This window comes from Capsella rubella, unplaced genomic scaffold, assembly GCF_000375325.1.
Source record: "Capsella rubella cultivar Monte Gargano unplaced genomic scaffold, Caprub1_0 scaffold_2, whole genome shotgun sequence".
Classification (NCBI taxonomy): Eukaryota; Viridiplantae; Streptophyta; class Magnoliopsida; order Brassicales; family Brassicaceae; genus Capsella; species Capsella rubella.
In genome coordinates this window covers 2,800,217-2,816,668 of record NW_006238922.1, presented here as the reverse complement: position 1 = coordinate 2,816,668, position 16,452 = coordinate 2,800,217, and the positions used below count along the sequence as shown (strand labels likewise).

Here is a 16,452-nt window from a genome sequence, read left to right as displayed (position 1 = left end):
TGCAGAAAGTATGAAAGTTTTGTTTTACAAAGTACCACATAACATAGACACCAAACTAATTAAATTAACAAATACAAAAATAGATTATTTTTTTAAAAAAAAGAAAAAGAACAGTTTTAATTTTCATACGTACCACATTAACATAAAAACCAAAAGAATCCCCCACACTCAGGTCGCGGGATCACAGCTTCTTCATGTGCAACTTCATTTTTGTTGCAGAGTTTCTTGCAAGCATTCTCACATAACGGAAGAGTTGCCTTGTTTGAAATATTCATGCATTGTCTCGGGATACAATGCTTAATACACATATCCTTCTTGTTTGCATGTGTTGTTGAAACCATCATTGTAAATAAAAGTACAATCATCAAAACATTGCATATGTTTTTCATTGTTTGAGCCGCCATTATTTATAAGGTGAGATGAGTGTTGTTGGTGTTCAAGTGTTTTAAATGTTGTTTTGTGTTATATATCAAACAAATTTGCAAGAGGGATGATTACCTTGGGTTGGCCTTTTGTGGCTTATATAGTAAAACTAGTAGAGGTTGTTTTGGTTTTTTGGTTTGTTAGTTAGTTCGTCAATTGTTGTTGGACGTCTAAAAATAGTCCATCGCCTACCGTTTCATTTTTTTTTTTTGGCCATCCAAACAATAAATAATTCTACATTGAGTCTAACAAACTGTGATTCTTGTTTTTTCTATATTTAGTTTTATGTATGGTATTTCAAATTTCATTAAATCAATGTAGTTATATATCCGACTCGATGTTTCTTGTATAAATACGCCAAAACAACTAAGTTCATGGGAGTATCGTCTATTTTTCCTTCTGTTCTTATCTATGTGTTAGTTCTATTCACCACTTTTCAATACCCAAAGACGCAAGGCCAAATCATTTGTCCTAAGAACTATGAGAGATGATGTAGAGAATGACATATAAACAACGCACACACAAATTACTCTACATTACAAGCTTTCTAGTTTTTAACTTTTGAATATGTATCAAGGTGATCCACTGTCTCTGCGACTCCGCACCAGTGATTCCGGCAATGCCAAAAGTTCAGTTGACTCCCAAGTCCCAACAGCCATCTTCTTATACCTTACATGAAAATAAAAAAATGTCTCTGACATGACACTTCTTCGAACAGGGCCTAGGTTTTGTAAACCCAAAATAAATGGAAAGATTGATTGAACAAAGTGACCTGTGGTTTTTTTTAATTTATATTCCAATATACCAACGTCTGTACAATATTGTTGATATCTCTCTTTCTCTCTTAATTTACTTTCTTCTATTTTACCAGGGATAACAAAATTTGGTCAGAATGTGTATTTTACTCGTGGAAATCTTCGTATGGGGAAGATCCGCTTGAATAACCACTTTCAAATGCAGTGGCTTCTCTTGGAGATGATGGAAGTGATTCTCTTTGCTGAGATGTTGAACCTAAGAAGAAAAAACAAATCAAGAAGCTGAGTTAATGAACTGAGACTGACAATAACATTGCCGATGCAACATTTTCCCAAGAATCCTTAACTATCTATAGATTAGAAGATTGAATTTTATCAAGGAGGTCACTTTCTTGAACAGTCCTTATATGTATACTATATATAGGAATTAGTTGTACTGATTGCGAACAGCTAAATAGGGTTAAGAGGGTTTCTCATCACCTCTTTGGATCCTTGGACGGAATTTCTTAGTGTGCCGCCTGATGAGTCTTTTGGCTTTTGTTATAGTTAATTGCCGAGCAAAAGGAGAGAATTCTACGTCACTGTCACTCCAATCGCCATGGAAGTCATTCTCTGCTTCACCTCTCATAGTTCTCAAGACGAAAGCTTTGGCCTTGCGCCTTTGCGTATTGAAGAGTCCTCGAATAGAAGTAACGAAACCATCGCCTGCTCCATCACTTTGTCGCTTAAACCATGTGACTTGTTGTTGATCAGGTTTCCCAGTTTGATCATTGTCACTTAGATTCAGGTCATTGTCAGTAGACTCGCGATTGTTATGTGACTTGTCTTTGAACTTCTTTCCCTGAAAGTTTGAATCAAAAGAGAACTATTTAGCTTGCTTATCTTGTCCTCATAACCTCGACTTTATTCTAGAAGTACAATGTTTTAGATAAGAGGATTTATAAAGATTATATTCACGCAATACATTCCTGACCTGCATTCCAGTAACCGACTTCAATACTCCCCAGATTATGTGCTTCTTAACACGGGAAAAAAGCCTCCTCCAAGTCCCGGTAAACTCAGCACGATGAAATGTATCCATCAACAATTTGAGGTCGTTAACAACAAATCTTGAGCCCTCATATGTAACTAGAAGCTCCACCTGAGTTGAAATTATGTAAACTAGTTAAACCAACTAACCAATATCTGACATTCAATTTAAAGTGGTCGTAGAAATTAGCATACTTACCTGACTAATTTTAATGTTGTGAAACTCCATCATCCTTCTAGGCCTAGATTTCTTCTCCTCATGTGATTTACCAGCCTTCTTTTCTTCATGAGAAGAGCGGCCAGACTTGACAGGTTTCATCTCTTTGACCTTCAGTTTAGAGGAATCTTCCTGTTGTTCCATGGAAGATGACACAGTGCAAGAGTCAGCCTGTAGAACGAGTTCATTAGCTACGGATTCTGCCACATTTTCTTCCCAGCTCCTATCAAAAGAAGATGTTCTTCTCAACTCCTGAGCTGAACCACCAGTGCTAGACCTGAGGCTTAGAATATTTGATTTCTGCAACGAGAATTCAATAAAAATCAGAAAAAATAAGAATAACAGAGAAGACATTCAAAAACTTGGAAGTGAGACTAAGGTGAAAGCCTACTTGAACAGAGTCTGTATTGCTTTGTGACTGTACTGTAGCAGAAGCAGAGAGAGCTGCAGAACTAACTCGAGATGCTTCAACATCCCTAATGGCGTGGCTAGTTGTTCCAGAAGATTCATGACCTGCCAACCCTTTCTTTACACGCTTTGAACCAGCTGTTGTCGAAATTTTCCACACTTCCTGCAAGACACAAAATTAACCAAACAAGCCTTCGTATAAATTTAAGTTTTATCAGCTTTTCATCTACAGGCTAAATTGTGATATTATATGTGACCTGTCTCCTTTGTGAATCCTGCTCTTCCTCTGGGAAGAAATACTCCCACATCATTCTGTACATTGTCTCAGTCAAATGGATTCTCAGCGGATAAATCTCCACCTACAATATTTGCAGATATTATCAGACATTTACCACACACACAAAGGAAATAAAAGATTTAAAAGAGTCATACAATTCACTGATAGTTAATTATAATGGTTCCTTTGGGTATTTTGTATATTTGCAAATCCAGTAACGAGTGTTGAAAGAGGATACTTACATGGAAAAGCTCAAGTGGATAATGCCCATCTTTTGGCGCTCCCTGCTTTGCATCCACACGTAGCATAACTTTCCTGTACATATAATTACATCACTTCTAATGAAATTCAACTTCAACTCAAACATATGTGGAAATAACTACGAATCACACTCGCAAAGTCAGAACCAGAATCAAATAATGATTACAAAGTAACAAAGAGTTACATCATACTAAATTAGATATACGTTATATAAACTACTGTATTAAAAAATCCAGAAACAAAGGTAAAGTATGTAATATGGAAAACAACACTGTAGATGAGCATGTAAAGATAACGTACTTTCCCCATTCAGGTGGAGGATTCCATGCTGATAAAAGCATATCTGACTTTGCATTGGGTAGACAGTTCCTAACAACAAAGTACTTGGTGGTGAAGCGAGCAACACCAATGTCTTTGTAGTCCCGATCAAAGTCATATATCTGCATGAACAAACCCAATTTAATATGTACTCCTTTAAATTTAAACAGTCTGCCTACATGTAATAGACCAAATCAGTGATAAATTAAGTAAACCTAATGAAAGATAGTAGGCAAATTGCTCATAACACACCAAGATTCTTTTGATGGTATCACTTCAGAGGCATTGGACTAAGAACAACATAATGTATAAACGTACCATGTCATTTATCTCTGCCTCAGCAAAGGATTTACCATCTACAAGCATGCTCCAAACAACCTTATTAATTTGTAAGGAAATACACATAGCATACGAGGGGCTTTTATTCTTTTCCTTCTCCATTATTCGCAGCTGTGCAGCCTTCTGCAATGCCATTCTTAAAGATGCAGAAGCCGCCTTTCTAGACTTTTGTGCATATGTGAGCTCTTTTTTTAATCCTTGCACCTAAAACAGACCAGCAGAAATTACAACATTAACTTCATATTGTCACCACAAAATAAATGACACTTTCAAGAACAGACACATAAGCCAAACATAAACCTGATGCTTAGGAATAACAAAAATCTCTAATTGAATAGTTGCATGCACAGCCCACATTAGTTAATGAAACAAGTTAGAGACTTAGAGCAGTAACCAATGAATCATGAAGCAAACTTCTTTCCGCAGAGTCTTACCAGTATGGATCTTCTGGTACTAATCATCCACAAGTCACCTTCCCTTTCCATATGTGTGTCATCCACATTGTCAGAACAATGAGACAATTTTCTAATATCATCAAGAAGCAATTTCCGTTCTCGCTCTTTCTCTTCAAGGTTGATTTTTGCAAGTTCTACTTCTTCAACTCCGTATGGAACTACCTCATCAGCCTCCTCTTCAACATCTTCATCTTCAGTGGGACATTGGAGACTACTTTTCCTTGGCCTGGGTCATAAAAGGAATTCCTTAATGCTAGGACATATTCAAAAAAAAAGACAGAAAAACAAGAATTTGAAGTTTAGCCCTAATCATCAGCGAAGTGAAGGGGGTATGTAGTCTAAAAATTGTACATGTTTATTTCAAGCAAGTTACAGCAAGCATGAGAAAATGAAGAATAATGACATGAAAAGTGTGGGTCCCTTTAATATTATTCAGGTTTTAATCTCACTTTGGAAGCCTTGCAAAGAGAAGGTTTGTCAACACATCCAGCATAACTTGGAATTGCCGAGATGTCATTGTAGCTATTATATTGTGTGAATTGAAAGTGAGCTCTTTTAGTGGTTTCACCTGCAAATATATAAATAAGAATTAAATTACTTAGAAGAAAATAAGAATTAGGTTAATTCTCTGAAAAGACCCTGCAAAAAAAAAGAAACATATTTGCTTACTGACATGAAGGTATCAATTACAAGTGTACATTGACTATATTACTCCTGACGGCCAACACAAAAATTCAGTGATTCATAGAACCTTACTAGTTTATACGGAAAAAAATCTTCAATCAATAAATGTGAAGTTACATTGCTACACATGGCATACAGAGAACACCACGCCCAAATTAACTGCATGCCACTTTAAATAATCTAAAACGTATGCCAATTTATAGCATTTCGTTCTGTATATCATGGAAAAAGTAGGCAGAACAATCTATTGACTAGGTTGCATCTCCTTGCAGGATCCAATGCAGAAAATATATGACATAGTTTCAGAATTCTGTCATGATGGTTGCACTTTCAACGAGCAACTATAACTATTCTCCTATGCATAAGAAAGCACGAAATATGTCTCTGCAGACAATGTAATGAAATTTTAACCAAAAAAGGCACTGAAGGTATTGGTGTTACCTTTAGATCAGGGGTTCCACCTTTGTGTCTAGTATACCGAAAATACATGTCACAAGGCATGAAAACTCTTTCAAGTAGAGCCCCAGTACGCTTCACTTTTGGGGAGTTTCTGCGAATTTTTGGGAGCCACTGCAATCCAGCACCTGGGTCAACATCAGTGGGAGCTACATGGGCTTGTACATGCTCTAACATTACAGAAACTTCCATCCGTGTCCATGTCATTTCAGGACTACATTCTGGAATTTGGACACTTCCAGTGCCAAGAGCCTGCTCAATCACTTCCACACCAACACGCATAATGGAATTAAATGATCGTGCTAGAACACGACCACTAACAGCAGCTAGCAGAAAGCGACCCTGATAGATTAAGGTTTATCAACAAGTCAGTAACTCCTTTTTAAACCCAAGGAAAATTAGTTTGTTAACAATATTTACCATGTAGCTTGTTCAAATAATATATTTTTACAGTGTGAAGCTATAATCCATGCCAAGAGAAGTTTGAATGCAAGCTAGGTGGATTTAATCAGCCAAGAGCCATACTGTTAAACGCTAAAACATGTAATGATAAATGTGCATTCTTACGCATCAGTAATTACTTACATTAGCTTCTTCTGAGTGAAGATTAAACTGTGGCTCAATGACATTCACCATGAAGTGACGAGTCCCTTCTTCCTCAGATTCATTGGTCTCAACTATACCTGGTTATACATCCAGGTCAATATTTAATAAGTAAATTATGCATTGAGATCAACATAGCAAGTTCTCTGCCACTCTCCTAGATGCCATATTCTTTCTGAAAATTTCATTTTATTAAGATATTCCAGTAATTTGATAAAGTTTGAGAAACAAGACAGATAACGAACAGATGTTGACAACAACAAAAAAGACATACCAACTTCGTCATCTGATTTCTCAATTTTCAATGAGTGTGACGGTGATGAAGGAGGTCTAGCCATCTCCATAGGCTGAGAAGTTAGATTTCTTCCAGGGCTTGCCGAAGATCTCAACATTTCCCCTTGATGTGTTTCGGGACAGGATTCCTTTTGGTTTTCTTCATGAAGCTTCCTCTGTGTATATTGACGAGAAGGAGAAGGTTTAGGAGGTTCAAATGCTTTTGAAATTCCACCAACAAATGACCAAACAGCATCCCTGTTCTCTATCGTCCACAAGAGTTTGAGGCCATAAACAAAGACCCGCTGACAATTGTCAGCAATGACAACATTGTATCCGTCATCATCACTAGGATCTGATCGTATGTGTTCATCACTCTCACTTCCATTCTCAAACTCAGACCGCACATACGTCATCTCAAGATTTCTTCGTCCAGCCTCTTGCCATGCTAATAGTCTTTCAGGATCTGCTTTTGGGGCCTGCCTTCTAATTGTAAAATAATCAGAAGACAATAAAAACCCTTCATCCCGATGCTTCTCATCCCTCTTATGGTCCTTTCCAGAAGATACTCTGTCTATCAAAGCATTGTTTTTTCTCAAATTCTGAACACTTCCTGGAATGCAAGGATGCTGATCTTTGTTAATAAAAGCCTTAGGCACATGAAGGTCCAGACCCTGATATACAAGGTCAAGTGCATCCCGCTTGCATTCAAATGTATACTTTTGCTTCCCGCGACTATAGCATAATTCATATTTTAGCTTTGCCATGTTAAAGGTCAATCCTTTGGCAGGGTCATCAGAGTCCCAAGGCATGTACTTTATCACGGAAGGAGTGGCATCTACACGGAGCATAAATTCCGTCATTACCTTATCCATAGATAAATTTCCTGATCTTGCAGCTCTTGCGACTCCAAACCTAGGCCATCTGGAGAAAGAACGTAACTTGTGCGGAGGATAGTAATTCATACCCCAAAACTTAAGTATCCATGCCAAATCATGAGCTCCAAGATTCATAGTTGGTGATGCAAGAGGTATGCTGTCAGGCTTGTCTTGTGAAGTGTAGACAGTTCCAACGTCTGTTGGGTTCTCATTACCTAAGGAAGACTGATGGATTTTTTCGGGTCTAAGTGAGAAATTCCACCGAAGTGAGAGTGATGTTGATCTAAACGGATCAAAGACCTTCTCACGAGGCTTTCCTTCAGCTGGAAATGCATATAGATAATGATTCAAAGAATTCCCAGACTCACAATCCCAGTCCATTGTAACTTCGAGGTTAAAATCTGGGGCTTCAATAAATGCAGCCCCAGAGGCGTCGACGGGTACTTTTAAGGAATGTCGACTAATCAAACTCTCCAGACTGCTCAATTTTATCTTAAAATCTTTAGCATTGACAAACACACGACCATCTGACTGCTGGAGTTCAATAGGACCAGTCACTATTTGAAGTTTGTCTAGACTCTCATATGGATCCGTTGTAGCAAGAACAGACCACTTTGATTCAGAAAAAGATAAAGTGATATTGCCATGGACGTAGTTTCTCATGTCATCCCACCAGGGTAAGCTTCGTTCTTTTTTAACAACCTGTGCCATACCTGGATTCCTAAGACTCAGATTAGCTCTACGAAGAGCCACTGTGAAGGCATAGCTAATGTCTGCAAACGCTGGTTCATATCCAACCCCAAAGGAAACTTCTCCTTGTTCAAAATGTATACGCAGATCTGAGTAGGTCTTCAATGGCGGAGTTGTGCCACTGGCTGACCGGAACATTCGCACTTTTCTCCATCTTCCTACAAAGACATCTTGGGAAATTTGTGGCTGAAAACACGTTGCCTAGTTTAAGAAACAATTACAAGAAGTTAAATAATCAGTCAACTGATATCAACATTCATGTATATGTATATATAATACAGAAATGGAAAATTTAGCAATATACACCCATACCAAAGGCAGGGGATGGTGGGGAACATTTTGCATGCCTTATAGAATCTCATACTACATCTATAGTGATCAGAACTCCATACAAATGCACAGCTACAGATCTATGAAAACTTATTCTAGCTTTCAAAGAAGAAAATAATCCAAACAAGCATGCATTGGAAGACAAGAACGGAATATTAATCTCTTACTAATAGAAGCATTTGTGTTCCGCATGAATGGAGAATGAAGTGAGAAACAAATCATCTGGGGGAGGAAGCTAAATCTCAAACTACTAAATTTGTTGGATTTCAGAAATATATAATAACTAGAGCAGACCATTAAAACTAAAGGTCTCAGAATACAGATCAGATGCTACCATTAGTATGCCTTAGAATAAACAAAATAATCACAGAAAACATCAACAAAAAAAAAAAATCAACCACAAAAGAATAAACAATATACAGATGGCATGGGAAACGATAACACAAAATAATAATACCTGCTGTGCCAGCACAATACGACCTTCACATTTGCCAGAAGTGCCAGAGAGGAGAGGGAGTGTGTAATTTCTTAACTGAACAACCAACCTTCCAGTATTCAAGTAGACATTGCTTCCATATAACCGAGAAAAGGGTATGTCATTTTCTTGACAAATAGGATCAAGCGTCTTCAAAACTTCTAACAAACCAGCATCACCACCAGGAACTGCCGTCAAGCTTAAATCAAAATCTGTAGCACAAACAGAAAGAAGAGAGGTTCTAGCAGCACTTGGCTTAAAACCTGCCTGGAATCCTTCCCTATAGGCACCTGAACCCTCTGAGGGAGCTAAACCCTGGCATGCCTGATAATACGATTGAAACGACCGTTTATGAATCTCCTCTTTCACTTTGTTAATAGCTAAAGGATCCTCGACATCAATTTCAACCCCATCAAAACACATCATTCTTTCATCGGAAGCATCAGTTGTTTCTGCACCTTTAGGAGCCTGACAAGCTTTGTGAATAAAATCTTCAAGGAATTTCAATCGGACAGCCAACTCGCAGGCTTCTTTCTTTACCAACTGATAGTGTTCATCAAGCCAACCCTGAATTGGTTCTTCTTCAATATCTGCAGTTAGTCTACGTATGCAAAATCTTATGCGGCCAAATTTTGGACTAGATTTCTTAGGCTTTGAGCTTTCTCTCTTTCTTGATAAAATATTTTTTCCCTTTGCTACAGATATAAGTTTTAAGCCTCGCAACATCTCTTCAATTGAATCATCTATGGCACGCAACTGAAGTTTGTATGGCATACAAATATGCATGTCAAGCCCTTGTACAACCCAGTCCCAAGGACCACCTGTCATTACAGGAACTGCATCAGACAGATTCAAAGAAGCAGTAGGGATTCTTGATATTTGCATTCTCGTAGTTTTAAATACTCGAGATCCATTAAAAGCAAGCATAAGGCCCTCAAGAAGCACTCCTATACAGGCATTCTCAGAAAAAATTGATTGTGCCTCCAACGTAACCTCCACCCCATCTCCTACCTCAGCTGATATAGTTAACGTTTCCACATCAATAGCAAACACAGATTCCTTTTTCTTCTGCTTGTCAACAGAATTGGACTGACCACCATCTTTCACACTAGAGATGCCTTTATTGCACCCGCTTTCAGGTTCATTATGCCTCTGTCCATACACCAGGGATTTCAACCGCAAAAACAGTTCATAAAAAGATAGATGGACGTCAGGTTCCCAACCCAGTGAAATATGAGTAGCACTGAAGAGAGAACAGACATCAATATCGTTAAGACCACCGGATCGACGTACAAGCTTGGCTTTGTGCATATCAAACAATGTGACATTCGAACAAGGCTTATGCTCTTCCAGATACTCTTGATAGATGGATTTTGCTCTTTCAAGTTCCATTTGGGTTGAGTGTTTATCCTTGTTGAGACAAAAACTAAACTGTGATATTTCAAGAGAGACCGAGTACTTTAGTCTTTTACACGCTTCAGGAGCAGAAGAGAGAATGCTTGCAGTGCGGGGTGTGCCGTCAGCCAGTGAACTAAATGAAACCCGACCACCTTGTGATCCATAATTGACAGATTTAGGATCGTCAATAATTGTATTATCCAATCCTGTATCATCACAGAAATTTACACAGCAACGTTCAAGATTGAGGTTCACAAGCCTAGTTCCTTTCCCAGATGTTTTGGATGGTTGCACTCCGCCAGTCTTATTAGCTTTTTTGCCAGCAACAGATAATGTCTTAAATAGAGCTTTGAAGGACATAGCATTTGTTATGAGAGATTCAACACGCTTGAAAGAAAAGTAGATACCCATTCCAGTCACATCTACTGAGAGTACCAATTTACTTCTGAAACCAACCTCGTCAGATGATGTCCTATCTCTTCTTCCCCAATCCAAGCTAACCTTCGCTATATGCATCAACGAACCAGAGTTTGGCTCTATTCCGAAAATGTGTTCTTTAAAGCATTCTTGGTACTCATCTGCCAAATGCAGATTCAATTCACCAAGTTCAACATGAACTGCTGTGCCCAGACTCGAAATGTTATTTGCAAACACATGTGATGACTGCGAACAAAACTGCATATAAAACACCAAGAATCAAATAATGTTTAGCATTTAGTACACCAATTCATCTGTTGCGCAACAATATAAAGAGCTAAACAATCAAGCATGTGAAATGTATATGGCCCAATATCACAAATACAGTTTAACTTCAGTTAATGAATGAAGTCGAAAATTAACCAAATTATGTCATGGATAATAACTAGCACAAGATGCAAATAATGAGATGCAGCATGATACCTTTTGATTCATGTTCAGCCCCTACATATATACAAGCACAAGGTTACTTACATGATACAGAGGCAAATCATCAATACCATATAGCATAACCGTCATCTCCGGGGCTGAAACTGTGCCTGTCCACATGACGGCCTTCATATCAGCAGCTTTTGTTTTCTCAAGAGTGTGAGATTTTTCTTGCAGCACCAGTTTTTTCTTTCTTAAGAAATGAAGGCGCAGCCATGGCTGTAGCCTAGAAATGAATAGATTGGATCGGGTACCTCCTAGCTTTATATCAACTTCAGCTCTAATAGGCAGAACTGGCTGAAAAGAGAAGAGGTAGCTATCAAAATAATATGCAACAACATAAACTTACATGATTTAGAAAATAAATCTTAATCTAATGCACAGAACATATTTTCTGTTGGATATCATACAGGAATAAGGTACCTTCCCTTTCTACGATAGGAAAGAGATCGTCACGTATATTTATTAATTCAATCAATATTTTGGAGACTGAGCTATTGTTACCAACGTCAAGCAAGAACTAAAAGAGCCAATGGTCTCAAGGAAAATCGAGAAGTAAAACTACGAACAGAAATCTGAGTATCAGAGACAAATTATATATATTAACCTCCACTCAACCTGAAAACACTTCTCTCCATTATGAAAAGGCAAGGTACATTCCTTAGTGAAAGGTACACGGAATATTTAGCATGTAATGTAAAAGGTAATGAGCAGGAGAGATAAACTCAAAGTCCAAAACATGTGTACTTCCTATGTATTCTTCAACAGTTCCAGCATTGGTACTGAAAATTAACTGAAGCTACTGAAAACCTCATCGATGATGAACTCTCATATTTTGTTACAATCATATAGAAAGGCACACAGTGATGAAAGAAAGGACGGAAAATACAGCATTGCAGAAAGCGTGTAAATCGAAATTTAGTTGTAAAGAGACAAACAAATAGGCATCTTTCACAAGCAAGAGTAATGAGTCAAAATTAGAGAACCTTGAAAAATAGAAATGCAATGTCATGACTTTCAAACCTGAATAGGGATGTAGATGAAAGAGACCACATCAACTTTCATTATCTCCAGAATAGATGAATCAGCTTCCTTAAAAACCTGCAAAGAATCACGAGCGCATAGAATCAGCAGAAAAATAGTAAAAAATAAATATTGGAAATCAAATATCTGAAACAATTTCCATCAGACAAACATACATGAATCTCACTGAGTTCCATCTGAACATCAAGACGTGTACTCTCCCCTGTGTCTTCAAAAGATTTTGATTTAACACTTCTTAGATGAATTCCTGTGATGTTATTCTCAGCAAGAAGATCATGTTCTCGATTCACACATCTGACATCCAGTTTGGGTAAACTGAAGGAAACCTGCTCGGTATGACCAAACTGTCAATAGATCTTGGATGAATTCTTCTAATGCTTTAAGCTTACAAATCATATAAACAAAAGACACCCAAACCTAACAACCCAGCGAAAATGCGAAGAGAAATCAACAATAACCTAGAAATGATGGCTCAAATTAAGATAGTTAAGTATAAACGGTTTCCTTAAGACGTTTTTCTACAAAAATGATTCAAATATTATAACAACCAACTCACACTAACATCTGCTTTGCATATTGCTAGATGGATACGACCAAATCTACGCCAAAACCATTTATTTGATTGGGAATTCAATGGTAAGAAATTCAAACAAACAGATCCTTTAAGCAGCAGATCCTTTAAAACAATAGCATCTAGGCTGAAGGGTACTACACAAGAATGTTGTTATATACTATAAGTGCAGAAGAATTTCTGAAAGGAAATTATTAAAACTATCGCCAGCAACCAACTTAAAGAAGAAACATTAAATTGAACTTGATGAAGTTCAAGAATCTCTACTCTAACATACCCTACAGCGAATTAACTTTTAGTATCAGAGTAATGATTACAATATTGCAGACTCCCAGAACACACTTAAAAACCAAGGCCAACTAATAGAATAAAAATAAAAGTTACAAGACTCCGCAAAGAGTCACTTTCCATTAAGCCAACTGACCTTATCAGGAAATGACGGAGAATACTTAGCTAGAGCTGCCAGCAGCTGATGCTCTTTATGGGGTTTCTTGGCAAATGAGGCAGCAGTCACTGACGTTCTAACTTCATCTGAATGAGCTGAAGCTGATGATTGTTTGCTCTTGGGAAATGAATCCTCGTCAAAATTCAGAATTACATCTCCGGATATAACTTCCACATTTCGTAAAACAATACCTACTGCCCTAAATTCAAAAATTAAATTAAAAATTAAAAAAAAAAATAGTACCAGCAGTGAGCAAACCACTGATGCAATATAGAATTATTGTCTGTAATATAAGGGCACAGCCATCTTTAAGGTCACAGAGAATTTCCTAAATTTCCTAAGACAGTCAACAAAATTCATCCATTTAAAGAGGATTTACTTCACGTAAGAATAAGATACCAGTGACAGTACCTGTCATGTCCAAACTCGGAAGAAAGAGAGAGCTCATCACAAAATAAAGCAGCAGAGGATCTGTCAAGAGAGGCTGAGACTTGGGAGGCAGGACAACTTTCAAAGCTTACATTAGATGACTGATCAGAAATTATGCGTGATTCACATAAATGAACCAGAATTGGTAGAACATTTAGCTTAACATATAGGTTTGGTTTTGTCCCACCATCCTTATTTATATCCAACTTCAGCTCCTTGACTTCCACAATCACCTTTGGAGTCTGCATTTCACATAGGTTATTAGAAATTTGTTTCCAGGGAAGTCTCTATTCAAGAGAAATTAAAGCTCAGTCTGGAATGTGGACTCAAATCAATTACCTTCACAACCATATCTGCAACAGAAACTGAAAGAAACCTTGCAACATTAGCCACCACCATCCACTTTCCCCTGCCTGAAGTTCGAGATTTCCGACTTTTAGCTTTCTGTAAATTTGTTGTTGAACTTGAGGACCTCATCACAACTTCAAGATCAGATATCAACACTTGCACTTTTGGATCTCTAGAAAGAAAACCAACGCCAAGTTTGACCAAGGACTGGCGTAAGCTTAGTTTAATTTCACTGGCAGACACCGACTCAATGGCACCCTGTAAAACACTCAAATCAGCAGCAAGTCACCTTGAGATCAACTTTGTTGCCGAAGAAATCATTAGCAAAGAACTATTTTCCCAGTGACCAGTGGAACACAATTAATCATGTCAATGATATGATTACAAACCTACGGTACCAATCCCAAGAAAGTTAAATGTAAAAAGGATAGGTGTAATCCGCTACAGTGATATGATACAAGCTTCTACAGGAAATACACTACATTGATCTGGTTCAAGCTACTACAGAAACACTCTCTCTCAGCTACAGAAAAGACACTACATCCACTATTGATCAGATGACACTCACTACATTGATAAGACTCAAGCTTCTACGGAAACATTCTATCTCACCTACAGCAAAAACACAACATCTACATATGCCTGACCTAATTTAAACCTCTCTCAGCTACAGAAAAAGCACAACATCAACTACATTGATTTTAAGCCTCTACAGAGACATTAGTTCTAAGCTACAGAGAAAAACACTTTAAAGTCTTCTCTCATCTCCCTTGACAAATAGAAAGTTCAGAGAAAATTTCCAGGTCAAGTATAGTGCTGACCTTCTTAAACTTCACCACAACGTCCTTAAGGCATTTCCAACCACCAATACGAAACACAACAGATGCTCCCAGCACTCTACTAAGCATCCAGGCAAACAACCTGGAACAAAGTCTGCACGTAAACTGGAACTATAAGCCACCATTTCACACCACTAGATCAAGTCGATTACAGCAAATAAATCATATAATAAACTACTTCGATTTGAACTGTATTCATCAATAGAACTAAGATCAACCACAAAACAGGAGCAGGAATAGGGACTCACATGAAGATCATCCACAGAACGATGGAAACAATCAGAAACCCGAAGAAGAACTTCGCAGGTGAAGCAGCCATATCTACCACCGCCGCAGAGAGAGAGAGAAACTAACTCCGCCGGGATAAACTAACAGAATCCTCACCCACCGGCGGCACTAAAACAAACGATTTCAGAACAAAACACCATCACACTTGCCAAGTCCGAGGGAATAAACCCTAATCGTTTCAAAATCAGTCAAAATTGTAAGACTACAGAGCTGCTTCCATGGAAGAAAGATCCGATCCGCGAGATTTTTTAGGAGTGTGATCGCTAGAGAGAGAGAGAGAGCTGAGGAGGAGAGAGAGAGACTGTTTGGCTGGTCTGATGGATGACCATGTGTGACTGGTGACAATGGTCGACGGAGTAAGGTGAGGATCTGGTGCGGTTAGGTGTAGCGTAGACTCGGTGGTTTATTGGGTAAAAACTTTTGAGATGTCTTTTTGTACTTTAGGGAAGAGAGTAAATATACACAACTGTGTCACTTTGGGAGTCGGATCATAGAGAGGTCAGAGAGCTATAAACCTGCTTTTAGCTTCTAGGTGACTCTTTAGTCAATTTATTATCTTCATTCTTCTTTCTCATCTCAAACTAATTAAGTAAAAATATTAATTACTGGAAAATTCTCCCAAAGAAAAATTACTTCAATATTAACTAGAAAAATACATAAACTTTTATTCTAATTTTATTCTTTGTTAGAATATTAAATAAACTAATTTAATGTTGGTTAAAAATATATGTACTCTTACTTTTTAAAATTTTTATTTTTACTGTAACGGCGTTAATAGTGTGAATAACGCTATTATAGAAAAATTTATGTGTTTTTGTGGTAAATATTAAATTAACATATTAATGTAAAAAAGAATATAATTTTTTCTTTAAGTAAAGAAATTTGTGTGCAATAACGAATACGATATTTTTAAAAACGGTTTTTTTCCTGAAAACGGTGTTATTGTGAAAAATGGTGTTTGCATCCTAAACCTTTGATTTGTGAAACTTCTGTTTGCAATAACAAATTTGTTAGGATGCACACAAACTTCTCAAAACGGTGTTTTTGTGAAAAATTGAAACACTACAAAAACTAAACACTTAAAGAAAATAGTGTTTTCTTACAGCAAAATAATAATAGTCTCTTCTTCCTTTCTGAGCTCAATCCGGTGAAGAAATTACAATCAGCAAATTGAGACTAACTTAATTGGACCAATATAACTGAGCAAACCGAATACGATATAAAACTAAGACCATGCATAACCGAAATAAACC

The 16,452-nt window shown here is 37.5% G+C and overlaps 2 protein-coding genes across 3 annotated transcripts; both read right to left on the bottom strand.

The window, feature by feature from the left end:
• Nucleotides 1-137: 137 nt before the first annotated feature.
• LOC17896475 lies at nucleotides 138-698 on the bottom strand. Its single transcript, XM_006301242.2, has one exon. The coding sequence runs from the start codon at nucleotides 402-404 to the stop codon at nucleotides 138-140; it is 267 nt and encodes an 88-aa protein (XP_006301304.1). The 5' UTR covers nucleotides 405-698.
• A 483-nt stretch (nucleotides 699-1,181) lies between these two features.
• LOC17895997 (protein SABRE) lies at nucleotides 1,182-15,512 on the bottom strand. 2 transcript variants are annotated; one of them, XM_023788037.1, is made up of 23 exons: nucleotides 15,160-15,512; nucleotides 14,894-15,005; nucleotides 14,064-14,330; nucleotides 13,707-13,966; nucleotides 13,275-13,494; nucleotides 12,435-12,605; nucleotides 12,259-12,336; nucleotides 11,281-11,532; nucleotides 8,914-11,004; nucleotides 6,500-8,327; nucleotides 6,208-6,305; nucleotides 5,608-5,964; nucleotides 4,932-5,050; nucleotides 4,462-4,708; nucleotides 4,007-4,231; nucleotides 3,671-3,810; nucleotides 3,352-3,424; nucleotides 3,090-3,191; nucleotides 2,816-2,995; nucleotides 2,407-2,724; nucleotides 2,152-2,319; nucleotides 1,659-2,019; nucleotides 1,182-1,434 (listed from the first exon to the last, which is right to left on the bottom strand). In XM_023788037.1, exons 1-23 carry the CDS (start codon nucleotides 15,228-15,230, stop codon nucleotides 1,325-1,327), a joined length of 7,848 nt encoding a protein of 2,615 aa, XP_023643805.1. In that variant the 5' UTR covers nucleotides 15,231-15,512; the 3' UTR covers nucleotides 1,182-1,324. The 2 variants fall into 2 exon arrangements, with proteins under 2 accessions (XP_023643805.1, XP_023643806.1); XM_023788038.1 differs by lacking the exons at nucleotides 14,064-14,330; nucleotides 14,894-15,005; nucleotides 15,160-15,512 and having other exon boundaries at nucleotides 13,275-13,489; nucleotides 13,707-13,792.
• Nucleotides 15,513-16,452: the final 940 nt, after the last annotated feature.